Source organism: Alosa alosa, chromosome 16 (genome assembly GCF_017589495.1).
Source record: "Alosa alosa isolate M-15738 ecotype Scorff River chromosome 16, AALO_Geno_1.1, whole genome shotgun sequence".
Classification (NCBI taxonomy): Eukaryota; Metazoa; Chordata; class Actinopteri; order Clupeiformes; family Clupeidae; genus Alosa; species Alosa alosa.
The window spans coordinates 30,523,085-30,544,671 of record NC_063204.1 but is presented as its reverse complement, the minus strand read 5'-3'; the positions used below and the strand labels follow the sequence as shown (position 1 = coordinate 30,544,671).

General features: G+C 42.6%; 1 protein-coding gene across 2 annotated transcripts in view; it reads left to right on the top strand.

The window, feature by feature from the left end:
- gnal (guanine nucleotide binding protein (G protein), alpha activating activity polypeptide, olfactory type) overlaps nucleotides 1-21,587 on the top strand; it is a 47,352-nt gene that overhangs the window by 6,635 nt on the left and 19,130 nt on the right. Inside the window, exons 1-5 of one of the 2 annotated variants that reach the window (XM_048265929.1) lie at nucleotides 4,218-4,663; nucleotides 4,902-4,974; nucleotides 6,056-6,110; nucleotides 6,302-6,421; nucleotides 15,213-15,310. In XM_048265929.1, the coding sequence (XP_048121886.1) occupies nucleotides 4,525-4,663; nucleotides 4,902-4,974; nucleotides 6,056-6,110; nucleotides 6,302-6,421; nucleotides 15,213-15,310 (485 nt within the window). In that variant the 5' untranslated portion in view covers nucleotides 4,218-4,524. Of the gene's footprint in view, nucleotides 1-4,217; nucleotides 4,664-4,901; nucleotides 4,975-6,055; nucleotides 6,111-6,301; nucleotides 6,422-15,212; nucleotides 15,311-21,587 lie in introns of those variants that run through there. The other variant, XM_048265928.1, reaches the window with a different exon arrangement.

Here is a 21,587-nt window from a genome sequence, read left to right as displayed (position 1 = left end):
CTCTGCTTTCGACATTCAGTTACATTAGATTCCATTCTTTTCAATACAACTCCGCACACCAGCATTGCACTTTCCAGCCGTGTAAATCACGATTCAGTTATATTTGGTCGCTGCTCCATAAAATCCATTGTTCATCCAGTGTTTGCCTGTTAAAAACTTCGGCGTTGATGTGTGTGGCAAGTGACAGTGCACCATAGACTGTAGGCCTATAAAATGGCAATGCACTCATGTTGAAAAGTTCCTTATTTTCAACTGAACTCAAAGATAATGAATATAGTATGAATATAATATTTTCTGTTTGTTATGCCCTTTATAATGTGTGTAGGCCTACATTTTGTGCATGCACTTCTGCAGTAGCATTTATTTCAGTTTATATCAGATATATTTCTGAAGAATATATTGTGTTGCCTCAGGTCTGCTGCACATCTTTTGAAATTTGATTTGAAATAATCAAATAGACCTATGTCTTAAAGTTCAGTTAATAAAGTAACTTGCTTTGCTTTCATTTGAATCCCAATCAAGATAATCCATAATTGCTTTATTGTTAATATGGACTCCTGGAAAGTTCAGAAATGCAAAATAATAGAATTTTAATCATATGATAAAATATGTGATTAATCGTGATTAACAATAGGAATTCAGCGATTAATCGTGATTAAAAATTTTAATCGTTTGACAGCACTAATATACATATACTCATGCACACATATACATAAATATATACATATGCACATGCATAAACACACATACACAAATGTGATATGCACTATAATATATTCACACAAATATAATCACACGATATATGTATGTGTCATACAGAGCAATTACATGCACACGGGACACACAACAAACACTGACACATGTTACACACAAACACACAACACATTGTCACACACAACAGCACTGCTACACTTACACACACACACACAAACACACACACACACACACACGTTTCCATCCTGTTTTCTGTGTCCAAACAAACTCTCACTCTTGCTTTCTAAATCGGTCGTGGCCGTCCTGTGGAGACTGGCCCATTGCGCCTGCAGGGTAGAAGTTCATGTGACCCAAAAACAATAACAAAGGGATTAGAGGCCAAGAATGTGCTTTAAAGGAGCGCAGGGCAACAGGCCAAGTCTGCGTCTGTGTATTTATTTGACATAAACTATTCTCCAATGAGGGGAGATAAGTCATGTCACCCTAACGTTGTTTACGGGCAACTCAAGTTACAGCATAGAGACCAATGGTTTGTGTATATTTTTCATATTGTTTTATCTCACTTTTTTTTTTATCTTAATTTTTGCAGGATTATATTTGCTAATTGTATGCTTAATCTCTTTTGGTAGGCCTTATTTTGTAGGTGGCAATGCAATGAATGATTTTTTTACAGATGTATTTTATTGTTGTCTTTGTCACCTTCTCTTTAGTTTTGAAAGCAATCTCAGTTAAGCCAGTTTTTGCGTCTTAATCTGTAACCATCTATTTTGCATTCACTCAACAGAAAGTATGCGCATAACGAGGCCAGACAGGAAACCTGTTCCCTGGCCCCTGATGTGAACCGGGCTGTACATTAACTCTTCTCCCACCCCAACCCTGCCAAGTCTGGCTCTCTGAAACACTAGTGCACACAGTGTCCTTAGAATTGCTTTAAATGTAGTTGTTTTTGTCTGTGCACCCTGGGAATAGGTAAAACCCTATAATGTGTGGTCACAGTATCTGTAATTTGGAAAACATTTGTCCCTGTGATGTACAGTATTGTACCCTTCTACTAAGTAGTGGTCAACTCATGAATTTTCTCTGAATCTATGCACAAATCTACTGAATATTAGACTTCCATATTTTTTCCCTAAAAAAAATCAGCAATTTTATGTCATATTGTAAGCAAGTATTAGTCAGATGACATCAGCATGAAATTGTATATTCAAAAATATAAACCAAACTGTTTTACTCTTCATTATGAAAGCAGCTCTCCAGATAACATCACATCAGTTTGTTTAAGCACCCATTTGAATATTTTATCCTCAGTATAAGAAACTTGTGCTCACAGCCACTGCTTGCCGTTGTAAATACACAAGCCATCAAATTCACACATAACTGTGAGTGACTAAAGTCTGTGGTTCAACAGGGTGCAAACTCCTTGGACCAGTGTGAAATCAGAGGTAACTAGCTTACCCACATAACCTCAGGAGTAACCGCAGTGTCAGACCTCATAGTGTGCTGTGTGAGATGTGCCCTCTTGTCACAGGATTTGAAAATGTTTGCACAGCACTGTATAACCTAAATTAACTGGATGAATAGTATCAATGAAGCACCTGCCTTTGTTTCTCTGTAAAGAGAGAACAGACTGAAAAGGAACATTTTGATCAGATACTTTCTTCTAAATTATCTCCAGGACTAGTGAGGTTGAGTCCTGTGGTTTTTGTGGCTTTCATAAAAACAGTCAGGTTAGGGTTTTTGTTGAGCTTCTGATTATGACTTGGGGCCATTTCTGCACCTGTTTTCAGCAATGCTAAAGCAGTGTGTCACAACATATTGCAGGGAAATTTGGAGCAAATCATGAGTAGCCTAATGTACTTTATTGTAACGCACATTCATTTGTGAAATTCATTCACGGCTATTTTAATTCTCCATGTCAAAATATTCATCAAAGTCATAGCTTAATAATGGTTAATATTTGTTTATCTAATTGCATGTGAATAGCTGCTGACAAACTGTTTTTCACCGCCTTACTTGTATTCTCCAGGAGAGGGAGACAAGAGACTGATCACAGCAGGCCTTCTGCCTCGCTTTGAACACTGCCTCCTCCCAGCCCACAGTCTGGCTGTAGACAGTTAGGAGAGGCCACAGAAACCTCATGCATCATTTGCATCCTCTGCTGCCCCGTACCTGTTGTTTGACCCATTAAGAGTGCCTTTGCATCTCCTTTCCATATTCGTGTGCGGGAAAATCTTTCCATTGTCCCAAATGATGCCAACGTGCTCTTCTGTGGCACAGATAGCGATCATGTTCGAACTCGGAAGGACTTGGACTGTTCCAGTGGCTTTTGTTTATTTGTTTGTTGGTCTTTACATGGATGACACAGCAGTGATAAGGTTATTTTTAGTATCAAAATGAAAGGTTAGATAAGGCAGCCTAAGTATTTGTAGATAAGTAGACCTGTGACAAGAGGTTGATTAATTTGTATTAATTTGATTTTATGACTGTTATTTTTGGCATATAATATTCTGGGACACAGCAGTACGGAGTCCTATCTATCACCCCAATAATGTAATATCAGTCTGGGGAAATATGTACTTTGCTACTCCTATACATTCACATGATAGAATATTTTCAGTCCTACGTTCAAAAAGTGCTTGTAGCTCTATGTACTGTTATTACAGATGGTACTGATTTAGCTGCTCTCCTCAGCCTAGCTGTGCCTTGGCCACTGGTATGCAAACTTGGGAACTCGTTTGCATGTAGTCCATCATATTTGCAATGTACCAGTTTTATGAAGACTGAATGGTGGCCACTGCCTAGGATACTCCCCTCCCCCCACCCCACCCAACAACAAACACACACACTCACACCTCTATTCCCCTGTAGTCATCTTTGTTGGAAATTTCAGATTATGATCCATACTGCAATGGAGTAATAGCCTACCCAACATGCCATGTACTAGAAATGTTTTATGGGAGAGGCCCTCATAGCCATTAACCACTATAATAGGCCTACATGAATAAAAACTGCCCAGTTAGTGTCCCAAGTTAACATGCCTGTTGTGCAACTCATTATTCTGGAATCTTTTAATGATATAGCCTACCTTTTATATGAAAAGCCTCCCTGTTTAATACGTTCCCTTTTAAATATATAAGAAAAAATGCAAGTATGTGCTGTGATCTTGAAAATTCTCTACTGTCTACATACAATTTGCCTTGTTCTGGTGAGGTGAAACAAAGCTGTCTGCTATGACAAATGGTTGTAACATTTGTTGTCGAACTGAAATATTTCTTGTCACAGATACCTTGTTATTTTGTCTATTTTGTGCTCTGTCTACTGTTTTTTTTGGTAACCGAGAGCAGGTAACAAACCTAACAGCCGTCTCTTAGGCTGAAATTAATCTGAAGGGCAGGTACTGACAGCATGAAGCGAGAGGTGTTCCTCTTTCAAATCGGCGTTACTTCCTGGTGTCACAGAGAGAGGCAGTGTTGAGTTTAACAGACAGAATTGCGAGCAGCATTTTAGATAGAAAAATACTGAGAGAGAAGCAGGAGCGAGCGTTGGCTGGGTTCCAGAAACAGCCGATTTGTTCTTATTTATGTTGTTAGCCAAATGTATATTTTTTACTCTATTTATAATGCTTATATTTATTGGATTCGACTGAACCGTTTGGCTTCGGTTTGTTAAAGGATTATAGCGAAACCCTTTTTCACAGCGACGGAAAAGTGGCGCACGGATTTTTCGCCCCATTTGTTGGCCTTTTTATATAGAAAGTAGGAATTACTGTTACTGTTTTATACGCCGGGTGCGAGCAGAGGCCGACGGAAGATGGGGTGTTTGGGCAACAGTAAGACTGAAGACCAACGCATCGACGAAAAGGCTCAGCGAGAAGCAAATAAAAAAATCGAGAAACAGTTGCAAAAAGAAAGGCAAGCCTATAAAGCCACGCATCGGCTACTTTTATTAGGTAAGGTCAGGAAGATGTTTTTTGATAAAGACGTCGGTTATCGGCTGTTTTCAGTTTCGTCCCCTGCCCACATATGTTGACAGGTCTCGCCTGCTCTATGTAGATGGATGGGTTTAATTGCCACCGACTCGCACGCATTTTGTCAATCGCCTGTTATATGCCCTTTGCGAAGTGTCAGCGACATGTATTTATGTTGAAACCACCAGTGTAATATTTTTGTTTCGTTTTATTTTCTAAGGAGCTGGAGAGTCCGGAAAGAGCACGATTGTCAAGCAGATGCGGATCCTTCACGTCAATGGCTTTAATGCAGAGTAAGTGGCCAGAAATGTTCTGTATCCGTAAGCTCTGTAGACTATTTCTTGTAGCGGATAATGCCGCAGTTTTATTTTTGCTTATGACATTTGCTATATGCATAACGTTTTACCATTCTACGTTCTCGTTTGCTATACAATGCCTTCATTTCGGGGTCTATTTTTCCAAAGCTAATGTTAGCACTGCAGAGACATAAGGCCCGTATTGGAAGAACAGCATGGCGACAAGCTTGCTATGTCCAGCTGATTTCTAAAAGCTGTCAGCGAGATAAAGACGTCATTATCGGCGTGTGCTTTGACAGAGATTCCCTTTGAATATCTCCTATATCATTGCGACTCAAGAGATATTTCTGCATTGTTTTGCGTCAGATTAATGGCTTATGTATCTTCTGGTCGTTGAAAGTTTTTGTGCAATGGTCGAGAAGTGTACATGTCTCTTGGTCTGCACTAGATATTTTGCTAGATTTAATGTTGTCTAATATATAGGATAGGCTGACTCTAAAATGGGTCTCTAAGATATAGTTTTTTCTCTATTTGGGGATGCTATTTATTCGCAGAATTGCATGTTCCCACGCCTAATACAAAGACAAACGTATTAACAGATTAGAACAGTTGTGAATGCTGCTAATGGCCCACAACTTTCTTGATGTTTCATCGTATGATTATTTTGTTTTATTTGATGTAAGAGTTGTGTTTCTTTAGTATTAATTATTGTATGAACTAAGTGGTAGCCTACTAATATGATAGGATTTTTGTAACTGTATTAAAATGTAGCCTATTTCATTTATGATAGTGGCCTGTATTGATGTTGTCATGTATTTGCCATATTATTTCCTATATGTAATTTAATAGTGATACATATCTGAACAGCTTTAACTAGAGTTTTAAACTATCTGTACTCACTAATTCAAACATGTTCACTTTCTCTCTCTCTCTCACACACACACACACACACACACATACTGTACACATAGAGAAAGAGATGCAACACATCTAAAAATGTTCTAGCATTGTTTCATATGGAAGAAGAAAAAACAATTATGGGTATCTCACTAACCTTTTATCAACATTTTATTCTCAGGGAAAAGAAACAAAAAATCCTGGATATTCGAAAAAATGTGAAAGATGCCATAGTGGTAAGTTGGTGTGTGCAGTGTTTAACTAAGAGACATGTGTTCTTCAGCATGCTACATGATATTGTTTACTTTTCCCCCCCAATGAGATCGAATCTAGCGATCCCTCTGCAATGATTAGATTGGCTTATACACAGATTTATCCCATATTTATCCAGATTAATGTCTGTGTTTTCACCTGATCCGCTTTCCAGACGATAGTTTCGGCGATGAGCACTTTGATTCCTCCCGTTCCACTTGGCAATGTAGCCAACCAGCCCCGCATTGACTACATCAAAAGCATAGCGCCCCTCTCGGACTTCGACTACACCGAGGTAAGGATTGGCACGCTTAAACCAGCTGGCCATTTGTTGTGGAAAATGTTGTTTTATTCCGGGCCATGCCAGTGAGCAGTGTCCCTGTCTCAGATGGAAGAACTTGATCTTGGTAATGGCTTTAATGTGGCCTGCCTGCCTGCATGCCTGTCACTGATGGTAGATGGTAAAGTTTTGTAATGCCGCAATGTTTCTAGGAAGATCCAGGACATGATGTTCAGCCAGAGACCAGAAGTTGCACTAATTTACTTTGATTTTGCAGCAACATTTAGTTCTGACATGGTAGCCATTAAGGAAAAGGAATTGTGAGTGTGTGAAGTCTGTCTCGAAATGGATTTTTCATTATTGAGTGTTATATTAATGTACTTCATTTATTATATTATTATCCTACTAACCTCATGACCCACGAGTCACTCAACATACTCTTGACACCATACCGATAACAGTACCATATGTGTGTGTATGGTTCTCATTTTTTGGGGAAAAAATACCCTATATCATTTTTATAGTCTGTTGTCAGAAATCATGCTTTTGTTACTGTAAAACTTGATACCACTTCTTGAAAGCAGTAATCATATGTCTGATTCCCTTGCTTTAAGAAAGTGTAGCAGCCCTCCCCAGCAGCTCTGAGATCAGCCCACTGTTCTACCTACTGCAGTGTACTCTTAAGTGCAGAATAGCAGGGCCTCACACATGGAGACATCATGTGACCCCACAGCCTCACACACTGTGCCTGATATCATATAGTGTGCTAACTTTAACACCAGCACTTTATGTCGCTAATCTGAGTTCGGGAAAGAAAGAAAGAGAAGAATGAAAGATAGAAAGAAAGAAAGAAAGAAAGAGGGTGGAAAAGAATGAAAGAAAGAGAGGAAAGGAGGAAGGAAAGGCCAGAGTAGTAGCACAACTTCAACGTGGGCTTCATGTAAAAAAAAAAGGCACCATCGGTTGCAGTTGCAGGGGATGTGAAGTGCACACGTCTGCCTGCCTGTGTGTGTGTGTCTCTCGACTGTGTGTGTCTCTTGGCCATCAGATGGCTTGACCTCATTCCTGTTGTTGGTTGCCTCCTGCGAGGCATCAGTGCTGAGGAAACATGCTAGGCTGCTTTCATTTCCTTCTCCTCACTGTTCATTTGGCTCACTTTATTGGTCACATCTTATTGTAGTGTTTGCACATACTGAAATATGTATTGATGATCCTCATGCCGCTCTATATTATTTGTTAATATTTTTTTCTTACTTTTTCACTGTTTGGCCTGACTACACTCCAGGTACAGTGAGACAGAGGTGTTGTCAGTGTACCACTAGAAGTGTTTTGTTTTAGGAGGTGGGGACTTATGTGTTAGTGTGTGTCTGTATGTGTGGTGGTGTGTGTGTGTGTGTGTGTGTGTGTGTGTGTGTGGGGGGGGGGTCTTGTTTGTCATGCTTGAAGCCGGAACTGCTTTAAGAGATCCTGCAGGGAGATTTTGCCACATCTGTCAGACGTAGCTTCTGTGACGTTCCTAGAAAGACTCTGAGTAATTGATTTGCTTGTCTTGTGGAGTGTGGACCTCCTTTGAATCAAAGCCTTTTCTCTGTGCCTCCCAAAGGAGCAAGCGACCCATCGTCTGTGTTTTGGTGGGTCAGAGATGCGCAGACAAGGCTCGGGCTTGTTTCTTGCCGTGGAGTTACGAAAGAGCTTAACAGTCACTTCTTTTTGTGCTAAAATAGCCCGTACCCGGTAACCTGTGCTGCAGGGAAATGAATGAGTTCAGTGCAAGGGTCGCTCTTTGTATGTGTGTTTGCGCATAATGTTTGTGTGTGTGTGTGTGTGTGTGTGTGTGTGTGTGTGTGTGCGCGTGCATGCGTGCTGGTCTTGTTATCTAATGCAATCTATCCTCCATGAAATGAGTGAAGTCTATCCTCATTGGAAAAAAAACTATAGACCATGTTGAGATGGTAAATGTTAACCAGATCAGAAAAAAACATTGTTTGTTAGGTTGTTTTTGAATTTCTAAGCAATTTGAAATGAGCCCACTGAACCGCTCCAGCATGAGCAACGCTTTCCAAATGCTGGTGGAGTAGCACTAACGCTAGCCACAGTGTGAGAGTGCAAAAGAGTTATTGTGGGGTCGTAAACGTTGTACTTCCCATGTTCTCTGTTCTACACACGGCTAATAGAGAAGAAAGGAAGGAAATCATTTTGTGAATCCAAAACTCTCAGCTCCTTTGTGTGGTGCACAGAAAGAATGTAGCTTCACTAGTAGTTATGTAATCCCTTGTTTGTTGTTTATTTACTATTTACTAGTTTGGTTATACATTTGGTTATTCACACCATGATCAGTTTTCTTTGTTTTATAAGTTCTGATTTAGTTGTTGTCTTTTCTATTTCTAACCTCTTGAGGGCACATCAGAGAATGTGCTGTTCTGTGTGTGTGTGTGTGTGTGTGTGTGTGTGTGTGGTTCGCATGTGTTCTCATCTTACTGGTGATCCTGTGCCCTGTTTGTCAAAACACGGACGGTGGCAGTCAGTTGTTTTGGCTGTGGCACGGGCTCCATTAATTAAGCTTATTATGTAATGCGGCATCGATTTTTGTTAGTAAACATGCTGGCTGAGGGCTTAGCCGCGTACAAAGCAAGGGGGCTGGCTCCACAGCCAGGGCTTTTGATATAGGGAATTAGCCCGGCCCTCTCCCAGATCAGGCCTGCGTTTCAAGTCTGCTTGCCCACATCGCTTGCCTATCTCTGGGTAGCCTGTTCGCAAACTCCCCTTTGTGGCCCAGCTCGTCACCCACATAAACCACATCAATAAAAGCATCAATAAACATCAGATAAACATCAATAAGAACTTAAGGTGGAGGGTTTTTTTTGACAAATATCTGAATCTGTTCATCTGTGTGGTCTAGTGTCCACTGTGCTTTACATCCACATTTTGAGGCCTTTGAGTAATGACCGTGCTGAGTTTCGTCTAACTGCACTCTCGTGCCACTGGTCTGACCACTCACATGATTGATAGTGTGTGTGTGTGTGTGTGTGTGGCTCAGGGGAAAGGGCACGTGAGAAATGAAATGAAATCTATAGTTGCATTAACAGCAGAGTGGCTCACTGGAATACCATCAGTGGGGTATTGACACTAAAATCAGTAAATCGACTAACACCATTTTCGTAGACTTTGGCACCAGGGTGCAGTGAGTCAGTGAATGCTAACTTGTGACTGTTTTGATGCTATGTGACAGTAGTTGTGTATTTGTTGATTGGTATGAACTTTTTTAGACACATTCCTGTTTAATTATCATTATAACCCAGGCTAACTAGACTGAAAGGAATGAATGTAGTCTTTGTTTATGCGTTATTGTGCCACTAGCCAGTTCTATATTTTCCTCATACGTTCTGTTAAGAGCTTAGTCATTCTTGCAGATAATACGATCATGGGCACGCACAGCAGTGAAGACGTACAAAAGTGTCTCATTTCTCCAGATTTACACAGAGGGAGCGATTTAGTTCTGATGTAGTGGTAGGAGGTAGGGGAAGCCATCAGTACCAACTTGTGAAGGGAATCTAAAGAGAGAAATCTCATTGGTCTCTCTTTCTCTCTCTCTCTTTCTCTCTCACTCACGCACTTGCTCTCTCTGTCTCTTTTTTTAACATAATCCCCCTTTTTCTTTAGTATTATTTCTACTGATTTACACTATTCTTTTGAGTTTTTCATTCTTTCACTTCCTCTGTTTTTGATATCTCTCTTTCTTTCTCTTGCTGTTTTTTCTGCCTTTTTCCGACTGTCCCTCCTTCTTTCCTTGCTGGTCTCCACAGGCCTGTAGACTGTACAGGGGGCCTATTCTCAGAGGGTCACAAGCCTCCCTCAGCTCAGGCCCTGAGGAGACACACACAGACACACACACACACACACACTCACTCACTCAAGTCTCTCTCTCTCTCTCTCTGTGGCACCCACACACACACACTCAGTCTCTCTCTCTCTCTCTCTCTCTCTCTCTCTCTTCTTTCTCTCGCTCACACTCAGTCTCTCTCTCTTTTTCTCTCAGGCACACACACAAAGATGGAGAGCGAGAAAGTCCACTAGTACCATACAGACACACAAACTTGTAGATAAACCTGGTCTGTAACATTAGGCTTTTCTTTTCCTGCCACTAGTTGTGGTGGTAAGTTCACATTCAGTTTCACCTCCCAGTAAACCAATAGACATTAGTGATCAGTCACAGCTCTGTTTGTTTGTTTTCAGCCTATTAGTAAGAGTAAAGGGCCTTTCTCTCTCTCATCTCACAGTTGTAAGTTGTGGAATCTATGGTTGGTTAGTCTCTCACTCAATCTGTGGTCTCTGCGAGTGATGATGGTCTTGTTGAGGAGCGGGGCCCAGGAAGTCTTTTCTAGATCATCAGATGAGCAGTGGAAATGTCTAGACAAAGCGTCCTTCATGGCAGACACTGAGACTGAGCTTAAGAGATACAGAGAACAAGTGAGGAGAGGGAAGAGAAAGAGAGAGAGAGAGAGAGAGAGAGAGAGAGTTACTGGAGAGCCAGGAAGGGGTTTCAGGCGTTAGCCATACATGGACCATCATGCAAATCTGTCTGTTAATGTTTGCAGGCTTAAGGCCTTTAGTGTCCCTCGGAGTAACCCTCTGAGGCCTGTCCGACCCTTTTGAGGTAGTCTGACATGTCTTTTCCGTCTGACATATTTCACCTATTTAGAGCTCACATCCAGAGGCAGGCATTGACATTTAAAGTTTGTTTGTTTGGTTGCATATGTTCTACCTTCAGACTATCTGTACACATGGAAAGTCTCCATTATGTTACAAACAAAGAACTTCTGCTACAGTATGTCTATACGTGTATGTATGAATGTGTATTCATACATTCAGTGTAACCATACATTCACCTTCTTATAAGTGGTTAACCACAGCTAGAGATGTGAAAAATGTCAATATGTGCAGGAAGTATGACCCGTGTGGTTGACGCAGTTGAATGTCAAACTAAGCATTGTACAGGCACATCTATAGAAACAATCAACTCCCCCTCCAGAGAGAGACACTTGACAGAGATACTTGGTACCTGTGAAAATGTGTTACATGTTATTTCTGACCGATTCCTGCTCTCTGAAAGCACTTCATATGAGTATATCAAAGGATTGTGAGTCCATACTCTTCAGTCATAATGCTAGCATTTTAGCTACAACAGGAAGGCAGCAACCCCCTCAATCAAGGTTGTGTGTTATTGTACGTGAACATATGTGTGTGTTAGTTCATCCTAGTGTGCATGTGTACATCTATGCCTGGCTGGTGTGTGTGTGTGTGTGTGTGTGTCTGCATCTGCATGTATCACATGCTCCCCCAGAGGAGCCGTTCCACTGGTGCCGGTGACAGCACGCAGGAACCGCGTCCCGACGCAGCGCAGCTCGGGCTTTCATTAGCTGGGCCTGGGGGATGCGCACCGAGGCGAGCTGTGTTTAACTGCCACCTAATGACTCTTTTGCCAACAACCTGTCGCTAATGAAAGCTCAGGTAGAGAGTGCAGCTTGGCAGGTGAGAGGCTACTTGTGGCCGTTAGAGATTTGTAGATTTGTTTTCTCTCTCGCACTTTTTTGTTTGTTTGTCATTTTGTCTGGGCAACCCTGGCCACAGAGTTCTTCCCATTGGATCAGATTTCCTGGAGTGTGTACATCACACATGTGTCTATACGTTTCACAATGTGTTTGGGTACCACCCGCCTACTAATTCTCAACATATTTCACACAACAGAGTGTGAGATTTCTTTGTTTTGTTTTTTGTTGTCGTTGCTATTTTGTGGTGATTTATTTGATTTGGGTCAGTGTATCTGCTGAAAACTGACCAATCTTCCACTAGAACTGCCACTGTCCTCAAGGTTGCTCCCCAACTTTTGAAAATGGAGGCAGAGCAACAGCAGCACAAAGTTTCTTTCCCTGAGCTGTGTTGTAACATTTCTGATGCCTCACAGTCTAGAACATCGTTCCTTTACTGTACTGTACTGTATAGAACCAATGAGTCTTTTGTGTTCTGTACAGTCTTATAAATGACACTGAAACTAAACGAGTAAAGTAACACATGACCAAGGTTAAAAGGTCTCCAAGTGGAAACATTTGTACGCACTGGTTTGACGTTCTTGCATTTTTTTTTTTTTTTGACAGATAGCGAGGGAGAGGGTGATAAAGTATCAAAGCGAAAGATAGTTTGGGAATAGTTGCCACTCCTCAGCCTCTTTTTCCTCCTCCCCTGCTACTTCCTGCTTTACCAGTGAGTTCATCACACCGGACCAGGAAGTGGCTGTACTGCGCTGAGGGTGCTTTGCATGTGGAGAGCTGCTTTGACTCTTCTGAGTGGGACTGAGCTGAGGGCCTCAACCGAAGCCTGCAAGAGTGTGCAGGAAGGCCAGCCGTAGGCTTGAAATAGTTTACGTACGAATAGGCCACATCGATAGTAAAACCTCTTGTCGTGGTAGATTTCATTTAGCTCCTGGCTCGGCACAGAGTGAGCTGATGTTCGGCTCTGCCGAGGTAGATAAGACTGAGGTTTGCCTTCTCTGGGGAAGCAGTCGATGAGTCTGTTTGGATCACTTCACTTTGCATCCCATTAAACGCCTCCATAAACAGCTTTGTGTCATGTAGACACAGTGCCACGGCGGGGCTGCTACTGGTGTACAGTTGTGTGAAAGTTAAAGAAGGAAGATTACAAACCTAAACCCAGTGTTTCCCAGATAATTGAATTCCATTTGTGGTGGTTGGTTTTCAGAATTAACTTGAATGCAACAGTTTTTAACAAATTAGCACAACGTGGTTATGATACTAACCAGATTTAAGCACAATTTAGTACAACCTGGAAAATCATTGTGTGGTGGTGGTCAGTGTTGATATTGTGGTGGGCCGCCACAAATAAGTCAATGTATGGGAAACACTGCTAAACCCCTCCCAAACTCTCTACTGCTTCTTAAAGATTCGGCTATTTCCACTGCGATATGCCGAACTGTTTCCATTGTGATATGCCCTGCCTTAAGCCTTCCACAACTGTGGCGTTTGCATGCAACTCCAGAATTATATGCGTATTCAAATATGTATTTCATTCACAACTCATACAGTGCAGATGCAATTTTTTACTTGTTTTAAGACACTGTAGGTCTGTTCAATATATTTATTTCCTGACTAGTTATGCCATGCTGTTTAACTATCAGACGCTTATAACAGGAAACTGTTATGATTTGAACCCCCAGTTACCGGTCCACCAGCTTCACGGGTTCAGCCAATGGGCCTCTTTGGGCATAGATATTAGAAAGCTACCGCATTGTCCATCGAGTTCTATTAAGTGGCGTACAACAATACGGCCACCATATTGCCTGGAGCAACACCTTACTGTCTGATTTCCGATCAGAGACACCTGTTTCTCTATTGGCCTCCGCTTGATTGTTGCCCCCACCAAGATGGCGGTGCTATTTACTTACGTTCTAGAGCCCAATACGGTATCTAGCTTTCTAATATCTATGTCTCTGGGTTCATTCCTTTCTCCCCTCACCTGCCAGTGTATTGTGTGCGGCCGCTGAGGTGTTTTCGGTGATCGTGTTCAGGTTTGTGGAGCGTTTGGAGGACTTTCTCATTGTAGTGGTGGTGGTGGGTGGTGTACAGTGGTGGGAGTGGTGGCAGTGCGTTGTTTGCGTTGCCGGCGTGGCGGTTTGTTTTTGTGTTTCAGTGGCGGTTTGTTTGCCTGTATTTTGTGGTTATTATGTGATGACCCCACTGGGGGACTCATTATCCAACGCCACACTCGACTCTCAAAGGAAGACCAGGGGGGAAAAACAACTCTCTCCTTCTCCGAATCCACCCCTCCCTTCTCTCTCTTTCTTTCTTTCTTTCTTTCTTTCTTTCTTTCTTTCTTTCTTTCTCTTTCTTTCTTTCTCTCTCTCTCTCTGCAGAGACTGCAAGGTGTGTGTGTGTGTGTGCGCGTGTGTGCGCGCGTGCGTGTGTGTAAGATGCAAACATCTCCAACAAGTCAAATATGATTGTCTAAGTTCTCCATTGATTCTTTCCACTGTGAACACCATGTATATTGAATGCACCATGTTTATGCAAATGTACATTGAAATACTTTTATGGTTTACACAAAATCATTCCACACATTATGTCATGTCTCTCAGCTGTCTTGTTGGACATCATTAATTGTGTCATGTTAATGCACTATATACCCCAGAGACAACAAAAACTATGTTCTGATTAGCAGGCAGGAGGCTATTAATTCTGTAGATGTTTATATGAAATAGATCTGGTAAACACAACTGAGCTACTCCTACCAAAAAGACACACGAAAGTGAAAACAGTGAACAAAGTGGTGCGAAAATGCAAAGGCAAATACCCCATGTGATAAGACAGCCAATCTGTTTTGTAACACTAAAAATGGAATGTATACTAACATGCAAATCATGGGTTTCCTCTGTCGAATATGGGAACAGCCCGGTCAGATAGGCCTCTTTACTTTGTCTTTGTAAAAGAACTGGGAAAGGCCTGTTCTAGGAGTTTGTAATGAAATGCAAAGCAAAAGCCTGTCAGACATGTTCTACAGAGAACCTTTCATCAAAGAAACCGTGAGAGTGACGGTTCCTCTTAGGAACCTCTTTTGAGAATGATATGCTAACAGTAATGTGAGCACTGAGGCTAAACAAGGTAGATGTGTTTGGGTGGATTTGACAAAAAAAAAAAGTCCACGTTTTAGATGTGTTTTTAATTGCTCTCAGATGGCTGATATTCCCTAATGGAGTTTCTGTGCTGCATTTTCTTTTTTCCCCATTTCCCTCACACAGGAGTTCTTCGACCATGCCAAGCATCTGTGGGAAGACGAGGGGGTGAAGGCATGCTTCGAACGCTCCAACGAGTACCAGCTCATCGACTGTGCACAGTAGTAAGTACCCCCCACCCAACCTCATCTTCAAACTCCTGTCTTTAACCCGTTGTAGTAAACCATTTTGGTTTACTGGGCTTGCTGTTGAACTGCTGAGAACATTCCCTGTATGTATGTATGCGTGTTACACTTATGCCATGTTTGGCCTTGCCATGGTCACTGTCCAGCTCCTCTCGGTCCCCTCAGGGGGTAGCTGAATTTGAATGAAAGGCCACTGCAGTGTGCTCATATGCAGGGCCACTCTACTCTCTGAGCTGCGTCCTGTCTTTAGATACTGTTACGTGAGATTTGGTCTCAGAGCCAGACATGCTTTATTGCCTTCCTTTAAAAACCTAAAGTATCTCTGGTTAATTCGCATGCAAAGTCTAGTTGACAGGTTTTTCCATGATTGTAGGTAAAGCTTTGATTTACGTATTGTACATACATACATACATGCATACATATGTGCATGGATACAATCTAACAATAACCTACACACACTCATGCACACATGCATGCACACATAATGAGTATACACAGACACAAGCACACTACTCACTGAGACATTATCATTAGAGCTTTTCATTTTAAGTTCAAATTGTGTTGATTCTGATACATATTAAAGCAGTGTGTGTGTGTGTGTGTGTGTGTTTGTGCGTGCGTGTCTGTGGAGACTTTTCATGCATAGACTTTGGAGTTCCCAGTGCGTTTCTAGCAGTTTCCGTCTACTGACAGTGCTGTCATATCAACCGTGGGCTTAGTCCCTGTTGTGTCTTTGCTGCTCTCCTCATGTCTCTCACCAGAGAAGCCAGGCTGGCTGCACTGGGAAGGTGTGTGTTTGTGTTTGCAGTCGCAGGCAAGTCGACAGGGATTACTGCGAGGGGACGTAAGTGGTTACCCAGGGTGATGTAAGAATGCTCATCATTGCTTCCTGTGTTTGTAGGTATAGCTACAGTGTATTTGTGTGTGTGTGTGTGTGTGTGTGCGCGTGCACGGGTGGTTTTCTCTTGAGCCTCATTGAAGTCAGCCCTAAAGAGACTGTGTGTGTGTGTGTGTGTGTGCGCATTGTGTATATATATTGTGTCCAGTAGTGAGATGGTCCTCTGCTGCTGACTGTAGCAGTTGATAGGCGCTGGTAGCGGCGTCTCCAAACAGTCCCATTCCACACGTGTCCGTGAGGCCGGCACACACTGTTCTCATCTAATCTACTACTGCGGGGTTGTCTCCCACTATTGTGCCTCATGAAACTGTGACGCCATCCATCTTGGGACTGTCTCCCGTCTCTCCCTCTCCCTCTCTGTCTCGGTCTGTCATTTCTGTCTTTCACCGTCTTCCCACACTCTTATTGCTTCTTTCTCTACTTTGCTCTTGAGAGTTTTTGCTTTCCTCCCTTTATCTCTCTTTTTTGCTCTCTGTTTGTCTGTCTGTATTCTCTCCATCTGGCTCCCTGCCTGTCTGTCTATCTGTCTCTCTCTCACTCTTTCTCTTTCTGTCTCTCATTCTCTTTCCCATTTCTTTCTTTTTTACCTCTCTCTCTCTCTCTCTCTCTCTCTCCTTACCTCATTTCCTCATAGGAAGTGACCGCTTATGGCTGAAACAGCTGAGGTGTGTCTCGTCCAATCCCGGCACTCCGTTGGCCGCTCTCACGCGCTCCTCTGTGAGTGTGTTTGCATTGGCGGCTCTCCTTGCCCCTACAACCCCTCCCACCCCCCCCCCCCGAGTGAGTGAGCGCTGTGTGGCGTTGCGCGCCATATCGCTTGATGCCATGACGCACTGTGCCGCCAGGCCGCCGTGTGCATGTGTGTGAGGCTATCTCGTTTCCATTTACAGAGCCATTGCACACTCACCAGTAGCCCAGCCTCATGCCCTGCCATCTGCTGCTGATGTGAGTGTGTGTGTGTGTGTGTGTGTGTGTGTTTGACTGTGTTTGAGTGGACAGGACACAAGTAACTTTTTAAACATCACATTAGAGTTATCTATAGAAAGCTAGATCTTAAATAGAACTTGTGGTCGCTCTATTTAAACCCTTAGTATGGTTAATTGTAGGAATCATCTAGAGGTCTTTTGCTGTCGACTTTAAAGCAGTATTCACCTTTATCAAGGGTTTATTGTGTGTGTATAAATGTGTGTGTGTGTGTGTGTGTGTGTGTGTGTGTGTGTGTGTGTGTGTTGTTGTATATATATTGTGTCCAGTAGTGAGATGGTCCTCTGCTGCTGACTGTAGCGGTTGATACTGTAGACGCTGGTAGCGGCGTCTCCAAACAGTCCCATTCCCAAACCCAAGGGTTTACTGGGGTGGGTGTGGTGACTATGGTTTTGAAACAGGAGGAGCCTTTTCTCTAGACTAGCTAGTTATACATATTATTATGACTGCCGCGCAGCGAAGCGGCGGTCATATAGGTTTAGTCAGATTTTTATTTTTATTTTTTTCGCATGTCCAAATTTCCGTCAAGGATTCCCGGAAACACTGAAAGACCGGGGTACACGAAACTTGGTGGGCATGTAGCCCCACATGGATAGCATGGAACCATCGTTTTTCGTTTTGATCTGTAGCCCCCCCGCTGGACTGGACCCCCGAAAGGAGGGTAGGGCAGACACAGTTTTCTGTGAATTTCTCGAGAACCGTAGGGTTTAGGACCTTTTTTTTTTTGTATGTTGATCTCAAGGGGCCATGTCAACCCATTCCATAACCACTCATTTCATGTATAGCGCCACCTAGTTAAACACAAAAAAGTAAAAATTAGGTGTTGTAATCGCAGGTATCTGTGACCTAAAATAGTCAAAACTGCACGAAATTGGAAGTGTAGGATCATTATGAGACCCTCTGAATGCACACCAAGTTTCGTGGAATTCCGTTCATGGGGGGCCACACAATAAATTAATTTATGTTACTATACACCAACTGGCCTGTAGGTGGCCGGAGACAGTTTTCTGTGAATATCTCGAGAACCGTAGGGCCTAGGAGGTCGACCTTTTTTTTGTATGTTGGTCTTAAGGGGGCATGTCAACCCATCCCATTACCACTTATTTTTTATGTATAGCGCCACCTAGTTAAAAATGAAAAAGTAAAAAATTAGGTGTTTTCATCATATCTCTGGCTGACATGGTCAAAACTGCACGAAATTGAAAGTGTAGGATCATTATGACACCTTCCGAATGCAATACAATAAAACCTTAACCTTACCTTAAACCTTACAATAAAATTATTTATGTGTACATTTAGTGACCGTACACCAACAAGGATTCCTGGGACACTGAAAGACCGGGGTACACGAAACTTGGTGGGCATGTAACCCCACATGGATAGCATGGAACCATCGTTTTTCGTTTTGATCTGTAGCCCCCCCGCTGGACTGGACCCCCCGAAAGGAGGGTAGGGCAGACACAGTTTTCTGTGAATATCTTGAGAACCGTAGGTCCTAGGATGACCATTTTTTTCAGTATGTTTGCCTCCAGGGGTCATGTTAACCCATTCCATATGCACACATATGCATAAACAGATACACACGCACACGCATACATTCACAGTAATCATAATTATGACACATACTCACACAGTAGACATACATATGTAATGCATGCATGCACATGCACAAACACACATATGCAGACAAACACACAAGCAAGCACACACACACACACATATAAACATAAACGTGTGCACGCACACATGCACACAATTCAAGAATTATGAACAGGCAAGATGGGGGTGGGGTTGTATAAAATTAATTTTACATGTGAAATCTATGAACTAATCATGTTTTGGTACTTGTTGTCTAGCAGATACCAGTGAGAATTGAGTGTGGATCATGCAATTTAGTGAGACAGTTAGAATCATATAGGCCTTTCAGCGTGATTTTATTTTTGTGGAAAAAATGTGCTGGATTGGGCGGCGGTCATATTTTGTACCGCTCTGTGGTACATCTAGTTTAATAACATATAGTACATGGCACACAGGCCTGTTGTTTATGTGGGCTTTATCTATCTACCGTAGATAATGGTTGTTCGCACTATGTTCTGTCTCATTTTGTGCTGACCAGATGAACTTTCTTGTTTCTTGCTTCTATCCTATCTGAGTACTACTACAAAGAATTGGTCCCTGTTATCAGAACTTTGTCTATATAAGATGGCTATTTCTGCTAGTCATTCTACATATTTGTTTTCTTTGCGGTGTCTTATGTGGTTGTGTTCTAAGACCATTGGGTAATAGTAGATGGTCTTGTGAAACACGGAATGATAGCATGACTCTTTTATGAAAAGCTGGCATAATGCACACACACACACACACACACACACACACACACACACACATGCAGCACAGTGTCAACAACACACAATCTTAAACTCAAACTCTGCCTAGTTGTCGGCAGCCTTTCCGTTATCTGTTGACATAATGCTCATTTGGCTCTGTCTCCCAACCAGAAGTGGACAGTGGGCGCAAACTCATTCCAGATCATTCCAAATAGCTGTATCACAGAGGATGTGTGTATCGACATTTCACTGTCCCATTACTAGTCGATACTGAAGCACTGAACATGTGTGCTCCAAGTTGCCATCTCTCTTCCAAAGCGCTGTTATCTCGTTGTCTGTGTTTCACCTCAGTTTACTTCCGTTCTTTGGAATTACTGATTCTTGTTTTTGTGCACCCCCACACACACACACACACACACACACACATATTCCTTCAATCTTTTTACAGCTTTAATTTTCTAAGCTCGGCTAAGTTATGGGCCCATGTCTGAATTGATTGAGGGCTATATTTAGCCATCCATTCTGGGCCATTGGAATGTGTCTCCTGAACAGTGTGTTGTGGGTCATTGGGGGCAGAGGGACATATGGAGCTGATGCGTTGAAGAGATGACTCCTGGGTATGTTCAAGCTCACGTGGCTTCCGAGCGGCCATAGGCTATCTGCAACGTTACTGCCAAGTTGCTTCCAGCTGCTCCCCTCTCTCAATATCCAGACAGCCAGCGTGGAAACTGCTGCTGTAAAGGAAATATGATTGTCTGTGGGATTGCTAAATTGCTAATTTAGCTAGCAAGGGACATCTCAAGATGGTGGTCCCAACAGTCAGGACACCTCTCTTGATATGGACATGGACAATCCTAACATAGTTTAAAGGAATTGTGTGGCCAAACAGTGTCCATACTCCATATGACACTCAGATTTTGTGTGCTCAATGATATGAGACACACCCTAATCTCTGTCACTGCAGTGCTTTAGACACACTTTAAGTAAACTTTCACTCAAAGTATTATAGCTTGGCTGTTAAGACTGTTAAGTGTGCGCACATAAGAAATTGCTCTGTTAGGAAGGAGGGTGTTCATGTTGATCCTTTGGTGTGACTGCTAGGCTAACAGCTTAGCATTTATGTGCGCTCGTGAACACACTTCCTGGTTTCCTCTTTAGCAGAAAAGAGAAGGAACGGCTGATGGTATGGTGTGATAAGCACCCACAAAGACCACTCTGTTCAGAGACCTCAGTCACACCACTCTTTGGGTCTTTATCTAAACACACACACACACACACACAAGCACACACACACACACAAGCACGCACACACACACAAACAAACAAACAAATTGAAACACATAGGGACGCTCCTTTTTTGCCACTTGAGCATAAACTCCACACCATGTTTGACCAGACAGTGTGTGTTGACCGGCTGCTACTCTGCAGCTCTCCAGCTGACCTCTCAAGTTGACATGGACAAGCTGTTGTGGGCTCCACTGCAGCAGAGAGCCTGCCCTGCCATTTAGGCTACTGCTGCTGCGCCCTGTAAGTCAATACCAATAGCACAGAAAAACAAGTCGGACATTCTAACATCATACAGATGAGCGTTTAGAGACCAAACCAAATAAATGAAGCATTGAAGTGTATTAACAAATGGACAGTCAAATCACTTGGACAGACTCATCTACTCAAACTTTTGTTTTTAACTTTTATAACTTCTTACTTTTCAGTGTCACCTTGCAAGTCGCGTCCATGCTTGGAAGTGGGTCATGTCGTTGTTGCCTTATATGTTACCCAAGACTAGGCAGGCTTCCATTCATTTTAACAGTGGTGCCAGTGTTCACCGTGCTGTTTAATTAGTCATGGGAAGATAGAGCTGAGAGTATGGAGCACCAACCGCTGCCTGTTGACCTCCACCGCCTCCTCTGGTCGCCGAGAGCTGGTTAAGCCGGCATTATGGGTGTGTGTTGCACTCGGGAGTAGTGTCACCGCAAGACGGCCCATAAACGACCGCAGCGAGTAAACGACATTAATGTTTACATGCAGATTTTCCCTCGGCGGCAAG